Genomic DNA, 12,464 nt, shown 5'->3' on the forward strand with positions numbered 1-12,464 from the left:
TATTTAAAATTATGGGGAAAATCACTACTTTGACTTCATTAAAAGGAAACCTGGGGAAAAAAGACACTAGAATATGTGCACACAGAAAGCCACGTGAGGATGCAGCAAGAAGGCAGGTCTTTGAAGGCTAAACATAGATGCTTCGAGAAACTAGTTTAAAATACTTTAATCTTGACCTTCTGCCCTCCAGAATTATGAGAAAATGCTGTCTATGGTTTTAACCCTTTTTTTTTTTTTGTGGTCTTCTGTTATGGTAGCTTTGGCAGTCTCGTGCAGATTTTGGTACCAAGAAAGTGGGATTGTTGTTGTAGTAACACTTAAAACTGACATTAGAACTGTGTAACAGGTAAAATTGGAAGAATTTCAAGGTATATGTTAGAAAAATCCTACATTCTCATCTCAAAGAAATTATTAATAGACACGCATTTTAAAGCTCCTTCTGGTGAGAACTGTAATAAAACTACAAACATGTTTTTTTTATATATATATATATCTTTAAAAAAATCCTCATTCTGAGCTATCTCCTTTTTTTGTGGTGGAGTGTAGAACTTGTAAGTGATGACCTTGAATAGTTAGCTGATGTGATTACTAAATTATGAAGGGTGCAATATATTTTTTCTCTACATTATTAGAACATTTGAGAAGTGTAATGAAGGAAACTAAAACAAAACCACTGTGACCACTTGTGTGAATGTAAAAAGAATACAAACTTAGGGATTTGGGAAATGGGTTAGTTTACCCATAATGCAAAAAATAAGAGCATGTTATTTGATGGGGCATCAGGAGTGTTCTGAGATGATGATTTGATTAAAGAAATTATGTCACAGATTCAACCATTCATCTCCTAGCGTGGACTAAAGGGAAGCAACATGAAGAAAGGTGTTGGACTTTAAAAATTACATAGAAAATGAGAGTACTGCTAAATAGCTGTAAGCACATATTATCCTTGAGCAGAAGAGGAGAGTTATGTCCTCTAGGTGATTCTGAGATCGTGTATCACAGCCCTTTGGTCAGGATGGTGGTAGATTCAAGGGATGAAGCAGTCTCATTATCAGTGGACTGGACTGCTGCTGATCAGAACCTACAGACAGGGCTGCATTTAGTAGATTTTTCTTAGACATTCTTACCAAATTAAACTACCATCTATTTCTAGTTCTCTGAGCATTTCTCTTCAATAGATATTGGGATGGTATTTTTGCATCTACTAATATCTTACCATTTGTTCCTTTTGTCTCTTAATATGATGAATTGATTAGTTTTGCATTCTCAATTACTATCTCATCTTTGATGATATATTATCTTCCTATATATTACAAGATCTATTTGATAATAATAAGGTTGAACATCTCTTATTCTAAGTTGGTTAGGATTAGAAATATTTTAAATTTCAGACATGGTTCTCTTTTTTGAATGTTGAAATATTTCTTTAGACTTATTCAGTTGAGCATTCCTACTCTTAAAAGTCTAAAATGCTTCAAAATCTGAAACCTTTAGCATCATCCCACTACTCAGAAAGTTTCAGATTTCAGAAGAGGAAAGTGACTAGCCAGGAGTGTGAGGTATGTAGGAGAGAATAAGGGAATGAAAAACATCAAAATGTATGTGACATATGTGTCTATAAAAATATAATGATATTCATACTTTATATAGTGAATATACCCTATAAAGTGTAAAAATCTTTACTGGTTTATGCATTTGTCAGTTACTAAGAAAAATAATTGAAATTTCTAATTTTAGGTCAATTCAGATACTACATTTTTAGATTAGCGTATGCATACTTTATCTGAAGTACTTGTGATTAGAAGTGTTTTGAACTTCTTGTGTTTTTGTTTTTCCTTGTGTAGGAATTTATATATGCTTTATATCCATATTATACATATAAGTGGGACTCTTATTGTCTTCATAAATGTTTGGATTTTGAAGCATTTTCAATTTCAAATTAAAATTGCTCAATATATTGCATATTTTGTAGGCATTGAGGCTTTGGTGTTTGTTCATGACAAATATTGGATTCAACTTTCTGTGTGTAGTGTAGTAATATTAGTGTCATGAAATGAGTTGGGAAATGTTTCCTAATCCCTGAGGTTCAGTAATATTGAAACTAGACCAAACAATAATGATATAATGACCTCAAAAATATTAAAGTAAATGTTGCTCATACTTCTTTCTAAGTAAAAGTTTGGAAGTTATTAAAGTTTGTGAAGAGGACATGTCTGAAGCTGATAAGCTAAAAGCTAGCCTACTTTTGCCAGTCAGCCATGTTGTGAATTCAAAGGACACTCCTGAGAAATACATAAATAGTAAGAAAACAAAACAGTCTTGTCTTAGGGCTATAATTATTATGACTAGTCACCATGAACAAAAGCAATTTGTGGAGGAAAGGGTTTATTTGGCTTACATTTCCACATCATGGAGTCCATCACTGAAGGAAGTCATAGTCCATCATTGAAGAAAATCAGGGCAGGTACTCAAACAGGGCAGAAACCTGAAGCATGAGCTTATGTAGAGGTCAAGGAGGAGTGCTGCTTCCTGGCTTGCTTCTCGTGACTTGCTCAGCCTGTTTTCCTATATTAACTCAGGACCCCAAACTCGGGTTAGCACCACCACAAAAAGGTTGGCTATCCCACATTAATCGCTAATTAAGAAAATGCCCTACAGACCTTCTGTTGTGTGCCAAAATTTTTCCTGAGGTGCTGCAACGAACATAACTACTTACCTCAGATACTGAGCAGACCAAAATACAGGTACCACCAAAGACCAGTTTACCAAGTCAAAGTTCACTCATGTGGTACCTGAACTTTGGGTTTATTTGGGGTTTAATTTCAGTTGTATGAGGAGTTACATATAGGAGCAGAAATGACTAAAGATGGCTCTACTACCAAAACCAACCCAGCAGGGGTGACACCTTACAAACTTGGGAAACTCACAGCGGACTGCATAGCCTACAGGCAGCTCAACAGTTTGGAGGGTGTCCTTTCCAGGTGCATCAGTTGATCTTAACTTGGAGGCAGCTCAGCTGTTTCCTGCTTTTTTGGGGGGCAGCTGATCTGTTCTCAGAGTCTTTGCAGCTGGGCTTGTCTGAGAGTCTTTGCTGTTCAGCTCCATTCAGTCTAAAGGGGACTCTCAGCTTCTATTGCTTACTGTGGCAGGGAGTTGCCTAGTGATTCTGATGAGATTCAGGGACTTCCTGAAGCTATTGTGAGTTGTTTACCTTCCTGCTCAAGGATATTTCTGCAGGATGAAATGTTTTAATCTCTTGAGGAAACTGTTACACAATAAATTCCTACAACAAGAACTTATGACATTCTCTCAACTCAGGTGCCCTCTTCTCAGATGACTATAGCTTGTGCCACGTTGACATAAAACTAGCTAGCATAAGTCTCATTGCTGATATGGAGTAAGTTTTGGTTGTTAAGAGTAGAAAGTCAAGCCAGGTGGTGGTGGCACACGCCTTTAATTCCAGCACTCTAGAAGCAGTGAGTTCGGGACCAGCCTGGTCTACAAGAGCTAGTTCCAGGACAGGCTCCAAAGCCACAGAGAAACCCTGTCTCGAAAAACAAAAACAAAACAAAACAAAAAGTATCAAGTCAAACTGACTGCAACATTCATAGAATCAAAATCCAATTTGGAGCAATAGCATGAACTTTTAAAATTCTCTGAAGGCTAAAAGAGGAGATGAAGGTGATGAGGGTCGAACTGTCTTTATAACATCAAAGTGCAAGGTAAAGTCACAAATAATAATGTAGGAGCTGTGTCAAGTTATATAGAACATTTACTTAAGGTAATTGATAGCAGTGATCACATGGAACAATGGATTTCTGTTAATACCCAGCCTTATATTGGAAGAGACTGTCATCTAGATCTTTGATAGCTAGAGAGAAGTTAGTTTCCAGCTTCAAAGGTTCAAAGGGCATAGTTACTTCATTAGATGTGGACGCAGGGACTTTAAGTTGAAGCCAGTGCACATTTATCTTTCCACAATTTGTAGGCCCTTAAGAAGTAGACTTAGCATTTTTTTTTCTGTAAATTAAACAGCAAATACTGAATAATAGCATGTGTGTTTACACAATGGATATAGGTCTTCGGCTGGACCTGACTGCCCCTAAGTCACTGCCAATTTTGATATTAGCTTGAGATAAGACCATGCACACTGCAGTGTGGTTTGAAGCTATTCTTACCTGATCATTATAAACATTTTTCTTATGATGCAAGTTACAGGGATGAACCAGGCTTCCTGCCAACCTTGACTATATTTCTACAACTTCCAACAAATTCTACTGTTCAATTCTTTCCTTGGTCGTATAGTGACTGTTGTCACTTTTCCTTTACTTCATTGTCTCCAGGCAACATTTACTCTTTTGAACATACTTGAGACAAACTGCTCAGAAAAAATGCACCCCCTACACACAGTATTACTGTTCATTTACTATGTCTGTGGTCAACCTTATGGAAATAAATGAACTTGGAGCCTCTAAGTCAAACCATTTAGACAATCAAACCTGAAATGGATCAGAGATGTACACATGTAAAGGTCATGTGGAGTTTTTTCATTTCAAGGAAGACATGTGTACTTGCAATAAGTACCTTAAAAGTACAACATAAGAAAAAAACAATTGGATATTATGGAAACTGAAATTTTCAAAGACCAGAGAGAAAGAGAGGGGGGGAGAGAGTAGAAGAGAGGAGGGGAGGGAAGGGGAGGAGTGGGGAGGGGAAAAGCTGGGAGGGGAGAAGAGAAGAGGAGAGGAAAGGAGAGGAGAGGGCCAGTGAGGTGGCCCAACAGGTAAAGGTGTTTGCAGAGCCCGTGGGACCTGAATTCAGATATTGTTATTGTCTTAGTTACTTTTCTACTGCTGTGACAGAGCACTACAACCTATAGAAGAAAGAGTTTATTGGGAGCTTGCTTACAGTTTCAGAGGGGTTAGTTTATGACTATCAAAGCAAGAATCACGGTGGCAGCAGGCAGGCATGGTGCTAAAGTAGTAGCTAAGAGCTTTTGTCTTGAGACAACCACCACTACCATTATTAAGCAGAGAGAGACACACAGAATGGCGTGAGTTTCCCCCCTCCAACAAAAACCATACCTTCTAACCCTTCTGAAATATTTATTCCAATTGGAGACCAAGCATTTAAACCTAAGAACATATGAGGCTATTCTCATTCCTACCACCACAGTCATGTTGGAGAGATCTAACATTAAGCTGTCCTCTGACCTACGTAAGTACTCTGTGGTGTGAACACACTTGTATACACACACACATAATACTTTTTAAAATTAAAAACAAAAAGCAAGGTCAGGCCATCCTACCTTTCCATGTATAAAAGAAAACATCCTTATAATGTGTTTATCTTACAAATTGCTTATATCCAAAATATGTAAGGAGATCATCAGCTTAACAAATAAAGAGGGAAATAATATAAAAAGATGCTGACTTCATTAGTTATTTGGAAAGTGATACATATTGAAATACCACTAAACAATTATTAGAATGGCTGAAATTTTAAAAAGACCCCCATGGTGAGGTATGACATGATGAGAATTTACAACCAACCATTAATTGGTACTGTCTGTAACCCCTTTGATAATTTTGTTTAAATAAAGTTAAATATATATTTACCAGGTGACTTCAGAATTCTATATTTTTACCTAAGAGAAATGAAAATGTATGCCACACAGAGATGTGGGCTAAAATGATCAATGCAGAGTTATTTGTAATATTAAAAAGCTGTGAAAATGTAATTGTAAGGAAGGAACTGGATAAAAAAATACAATGGAATTTGTGCTGGTTAGCTTTTTGTCAGCTTGATTCAAGCTAGAGTTATCTTAGGAAGGCAATGAAAATGCTTTCATCAACTTGGCCTGTAGGCAAGACTGTGAATATGTTTACCAAAATATCATTAAAAATTAACAGTGTGTGCTTCTCAGTTCTTAATATCAGGCTTTGAACTTGATTCTCAAGAAGTCCTTGAGCTGTTTTCTGGCTAAGTATGTTTTCAAGTTAGAACGGATCTCAGAATCCTTACAGATTCCCAAGGAATTCCCACAATTATACTTACCAACAAACTTTAAAAAGTACTTACTTTAAACGTAATTATTATGCTGGGTTATATGCAGCCATTTTTATATAAGTATATAATATACATTGAACATATTGCCTCTGTAAAAGCCCTTCATCCTTTTTTTTTTAGACTGGCTCTCAGGTAGCTCAAGCAGGCCTAGAACTCTCAGTGTAGCTAAAGATGACATATATTTGTTATCTTTCTGCTTCCTGTCACAAGTGTTAGGATTAATGGCATGGTCTACAATGCCTAGCTTTATATGATGTTTGCGAGTACAAACCTAGGACTTTTAAGTAAACACTCTATACTCATTGAGATACCATCCAAAGGACTTTAGCTTTTATACATCTTATAATTTTCTTGCTGTAGACCTGGTTTCTTCTCAGAATGTATTGAGTAGCTGTTTGCTAAAATTACCATATAAATTTGAATAAAAGGTCTTTATTCTGATTGATAATGAGTTACTTTTGTTTCAGATTCAAGCATCTACTTCTTTGCCAGTATCACATATTTCTCAGAAGTTAATCCCTTTATTGGAACAGCCTTCTCTTACTGAAGATGGTAAAGTGAAACTGCTTAAGAGAATTTCCTTATTTACACATGCATAGTTGAAGGAGTTTAAATTTGAGGGATGTTTTATTTAAATGAGTATGTTTAGGGGTATAATCATCTTTCTTTTAAAGTTCATTTTTCTATAAAGAGTGATTAGTAAGAGAATAATCAACAAATTGTTAAAGTTTATTCCTTGGAGACATTCAGAAATGAGTCACTAAAAGAGTGATTAAAAGTTGGATTTATATAACAATTTTCATTGAACAAAAGAGTTCCACACTACTCAATTTAAAACTGTTTTGAGCAGTTGATAAGTGGAATCTTTATGTATTATTTTCATACTATGGTTGAATACTGATAACAAAAATTACATTAAATGAACCCATAGTTAAAGGAGTGGTTTATTAGCATTTCTGGGCCTGGCCTCTGTTGCTAATATTGCGGAGTTGTAAACTGAGTTCTGTTATACTATCCACCTACAGAGAGCATGGTAGCATGTTGCTTTCAATATTCATAATGGCATAGTTCGTTGTTTTCAATACAAGGTATTGTTTTCTGCTATAAATACTTATCCAACTTTGAAATTGACTAATGGTATTTTTAAAGTTAATTTATTTTTTAAGTTGGGAGAGATAGCTCAGTGGTTAAGAGATTATGATGTGCTTGCATAGGATCATAGCTCAGTTCCTAGCATCCACACTGGGAATCTCACTACTGCCTCTTAGTCCAGCTTAAGAAATGAGTTGCTCTCCTTTGTACTCTGTGAGCACTTGTATTCACATATCTGTACACAGATACACACATATACACATAATTGGAAGTAAAAATGAATCTTAAAAATTGATTTTATACCAAATATTAAATATTTTATCATTTCCACAATTCTTATCATTTGCAATGTTATTTATTCAAAAGTAATTTCTCTATTCTTGTCTCTAGCTTTTGTGTTCAATTTTCTTGTAAATCCATAGCATTTTAATGCTTATGTTTATTTCAGAAAAGTTACAAAAATGTTAAACATAGATTACTTCTGTTGTTGACTTAAAATATTTTATGAAATTTAGACTCAGAGGAGGAATTTTTTGATGCACCATGTAGTCCCTTGGAAGATATTCCTCAAATTCTATGTAGCGTTAAAAGTTTTCGACACAAAAAATTGCAAAAGAAAGATTGTTCAATGAATTTAATTCAACTTAGGATGCGATGTGAAGTAGAGGAGGTATGTACTATGGCTTATGTAAATGTGGGTTGTGTGAATTGTCATTTATACTTTGTGTGGTTTAATATAGTTCTATTAATAGATACTGTTCAAAGTATATGGAGACTAGGGATATGATTTTCCTCATTTTTTTCAAGATCATTTTTCTTAATTAGTGTTTAAGTGGTATATTGTAGGCAGTTTTCCAATTTTTGTGATGATTATTCAATGTAAGTATGTATTGTATGTGTGGGTTAATACAAAATCGATATGAAGTTTAAATCCTTAACATACTACATGTATATCTTCTGTATTCATATATTGTTATCACATAGGTGACCTCTGTGCTTTGCCTTTCTTCTGCAGGCTTTGATTCAGTTTTATCACCTTGTGGGAGACTGTGAACTACCTGTGCTAGAAATGGGTGTTTTAGGATTGGGTACAGAAGTTGAGATTAGAACATTTGATTTGAAAGCAAATGCCTTTTTGAAAGAGTTCTGGTTAAAATGTCCAGAATACTTAGGTAAGACTATTAAAATATATACATTATTTTTATAATTTCACTACCTGTTGTAGAATTTTTATATTTTGAAATAGTCACAAAAAGAAAAGACTTACATAAATTTAGGTTAGCCTATTTTCTTAATACATTTTAAACTAAAATATAATTATATCATTTACCCTTTCCCTTCCCTCTCCAACACTTCCCATATACCCCTCACTCTCAAATCAATAGTACCTTTCTTTCTTTGAATATTACATATATGTATATATACACAGATACATGACTTTTTGTTATGTATGTATGGCTTCAATGCTGACCACTTTGTATTGAGTAACCGACTGAGGGGATCATCCCTGGGAGAGTCTAATTCTATTTCTTTCAGCATACATTAGTTGCCTATAGTTTTTTTGTCTAGGTTTGGGACCCTGTGAAATTTTCCCCTATTCTACATTAGCATGTATACTGATAGTACTATTGTTCTGTTCTTCTTTATGCAGCCATTTCTAGAAGAGACTTTCACAGCAGACTTCCTGGCTAATATAATGTTTCCACTCTCTCTTCCATGATGTTCTCTGAGCCATAGACTTAGGAGCTATCTTATCAATGTATCCATTGATCTCTGTGTTGTGATTTTCTGTGATGGTCTTCATTTGCTATAAATCGAAGCTTCTTGCCAGGCAATGGTGGCGCAACCTTTAATCCCAGTACTTGGGAGGCATTCAGATCTCTGTGAGTTCAAGGTCAGCCTGGTCTACAGAGCCAGTTTCAGGACAGCCAGGGCTACACAAAGAAACCCTGTGTTGAACACCCCCCCCAAAAAAAAGGAGGAAGAAAAAAGAAAAAGAAGTATTGTATCATTACTTAAATCTATACATTTGGCACTAGGAACCACAGATGAAGTCTTGGCATTTGGGACTAGGAGCCACAGATGAGAGTGACCATGCATTCTTTGTCTTTCTGTGTCTGGATTACCTCATTGAATATAATCTTTTCTAGCTTTATCCATTTAACTGCAAATTCCATGATTCACTTATCAACTTCCCTATCAGTGTGATATGCTTTTTATATTTGAATGTATTCACATTATTATCACCCAAAATCCATTATTTGAATTAGATTTAAACATTTGTGTTAAACTTTTTATGTATTTATTTAATTTTTTATTAATTTAATTTTAAATAGCTTGCTTCACACGCCAATCCCAGTTCCCTTTCTCTCCCCTCCTCCCACACCCCCACCCTGCCCCCCAGCCTCCCACCCTATCCCCACTTCCTTCCACATAGAGGATATCCAGAGTCTGTCATCTCACTCAGGGCAGGGTCCAGGCACTCTCCTAAGAGTCCAGGCTGAGAGAGCATCCTTCTTTGTATATGGACACACAAAGTCCATTTGTATGCCAGGGATAAAGACTGATCTACTGCCCAGGACCCCATAGGTTGCCCGGGCCTCCTCACTGACTCTCACACTCAGGAGGTCTGGATCAGTCCCGTGCTGGCCTCCCAGCTGTCAGTCTGGGGTCCAAGAGCTCCCCCTTTGTTCAGATCAGCCGTCTCTGCTGGTTTTGCCAGCCCATTCTTTGCCCATTTGTTCATTGCTCTTCTCTCTCTGTCACTGGGTTCCACGGGTTCAGTTCAGTGTTTAATTGTGGTGTTTGCCTCTACTACCATCAGTCACTGGATGAAGGTTCTAGGATGGCGTATAGTGTAGACGTCAAGTTCATTATCAGGAATGGGCATTTAAGGTGGTCTCTCCACTATTACTTAGCTTGCCAGTTGGTGTCATCCCTTTAGATCACTAGAGGTTTCACTGGTACTAGATCTGTCTTCTAACATATGACTCACTCTTTTATGGTATTTCTCATCCTGTTCTCCCCCTATCCTACCCCCTACTCAACCTTCCTGCTCCCCCATGACCTACTCTCTCTTCCTCTTCTCCCCCTGTCTTCTTCCCAGCTTCCAATCCCCCTCCCACCCCTCGCCATGTTCCAATCTGTTCAGAAGATGTTGCCTTATTCCTCTTCTCTGGGTTACCATGCATATCTCTCTTAGGTTCTTTCCTGTTTCCTAGACTCTCTGTCAGTAGAAGTGCAGACTAGCACTATCCTGATCCATGTCTAAAATCCATATATGAGTGAGTACATACCATGTTTGTCTTTTTGGGACTGGGTTACCACACTCAGGATGGTTTCTTCTAGTGCCATCCATTTGCCTGCAAATTTCAAGATTCCATTATTTTTTTTCTACTGAGTAGTACTCTATTGTGTAAATGTACTACATTTTCTCTATCCACTCTTCAGTTGAGGGGCATCTAGGTTGCTTCCAGGTTCTGGCTATTATAAATAATGCTGCTATGTACATAGTGGAGCAGATGTCCTTGTTGTATGAATTTGCATCTTTTGGATATATGACTAACAGTGGAATTTCCGGGTCTTGTGGTAGATTGATTTCCATTTTCCTGAGGAATCTCATACTGATTTCCAAAGTGGCTGTACGAGTTGGCACTCCCACTAGCAGTGGAGGAGTTTTCCCCTCTCTCCACATCTTCTCCAGCATAAATTGTGCTACTGGTGTTATGTTCAGGAAGCAGTCTCCTGTACCAATTCGTTGAAGAGTATCTCCCAAGTTCTCTTCTAAGAGTTTCAGTGTGGTTGGATTTATGTTGAGGTCTTTGATTCATTTGGACTTAAGTTTTGTGAAAGGTGATAGACATGGATCTATCTACAGTCTTATGCATGCAAATATCCAGTTATGCCAGTACCATTTGTTGAACATGCTTTCTTTTTTCCATTGTATAATTTTAGCTTCTTTGTCAAAAATCAAGTGTTCATAGGTGTGTGGGTTAAAATCAGGGTTTTCAGTTCAATTCCATTGGTGTACCTGTCTCTTTGTGCCAATACCAAGCTGTTTACAGGGCTATAGCTCTGTAATAGAGCTTGAAGTCAAGTATGGTGATGCCTCCTGAAGTTCCTTTATTGTATAGGGTTGTTTTGGCTATCCTGAGTCTTTTGTTTTTCCATACAAAGTTGATTATTGTTCTTTTAAGGTCTGTGAAGAATTGTGCTGGAATTTTGATAGGGATTGCATTGAATCTGTAGACTGCTTTTGGCAAGATTGCCATTTTTATTATGTTGATCCTACCAATCCAAGAAAATGGGAGATCTTTCCATTTTCTGGTATCCTCTTTGATTTCTTTCTTTAGAGACTCAAAGTTCTTGATATACAGGTCTTTCACTTATTTGGTTAACGTTATCCCAAGATATTTGATGCTGTTTTTGGCTATTGTAAAGGGTGATTTTTCTCTGATTTCTTTCTCAGTCACTTTATCATCTGTATATAATAGGGACATTAATTTTTTTTTTGAGTTAAGCTTGTAACCTGCCACTTTGCTGAAGGTGTTTATCAGCTCTAGGAGTTCCCTTGCAGAGTTTTTTGGGTCACTTATGTAAACTATCATATCATCTACAAATAGTGAAAGCTTGACTCCTCTTCCTATTTTTATCCCCTTGATCTCCTATTGTTGTCTTATTGCTCTAGCTAGAACTTCAAGTACAATATTGAAGAGATATGGAGAGAGTGGACAGCCTTGTCTTGTTCCTGATTTTAGAGGAATTGCTTTGAGTTTCTCTCCATTTAGTTTGATGTTAGCTGTTGGTTTACTGTATACTGTTTTTATTGTGTTCAGGTATGATCCTGTTATCCTTGATATTTCTAGGACCTTTATCACGAATGGATGCTGGATTTTTCAGGATCTAGTGAGATGATCATGTGGTTTTTCTTTCATAGTTTGTTTATATGGTGGATTACATTGATAGATTTTCTAATGATGAACCATCCCTGCATTCCTGGGATGAAGCCTACATGATCATGGTGGATGATTTTTCTGATGTGGTCTTAAACCCGATTAGCTAGTATTTTATTGAGTATTTTTGCATCGATGCTCATGAGGGAAATTGGGCTATAGTTCTCTTTCTTAGTTGTGTTTTTGTGTGGCTTGGGTATCACAGTACTTGTAGCCTCGTAAAAAGAGTTTGGCATGAAGCCTACTTGATCATGGTGGATGATTTTTCTGATGTGTTCTTGAATCCGGTTTGCAAGTATTTTATTGAGTATTTTTGCATCAATGTTCATGAGGGAAATTGGTCTATAGTTC

General features: G+C 36.6%; 1 protein-coding gene across 4 annotated transcripts in view; it reads left to right on the forward strand.

Moving 5' to 3' along the window:
- Vps13a (vacuolar protein sorting 13 homolog A) overlaps positions 1–12,464 on the forward strand; it is a 170,575-nt gene that overhangs the window by 46,107 nt on the left and 112,004 nt on the right. For all 4 annotated transcript variants that reach the window (XM_040746689.1, XM_040746703.1, XM_040746695.1 and 1 more), the window contains 3 exons: positions 6,537–6,621; positions 7,677–7,831; positions 8,177–8,333. In XM_040746689.1, the coding sequence (XP_040602623.1) occupies positions 6,537–6,621; positions 7,677–7,831; positions 8,177–8,333 (397 nt within the window). The remainder of the gene's footprint in view (positions 1–6,536; positions 6,622–7,676; positions 7,832–8,176; positions 8,334–12,464) is intronic.

Source organism: Mesocricetus auratus, unplaced genomic scaffold (genome assembly GCF_017639785.1).
Source record: "Mesocricetus auratus isolate SY011 unplaced genomic scaffold, BCM_Maur_2.0 Super-Scaffold_4256, whole genome shotgun sequence".
NCBI classification, from domain to species: Eukaryota; Metazoa; Chordata; class Mammalia; order Rodentia; family Cricetidae; genus Mesocricetus; species Mesocricetus auratus.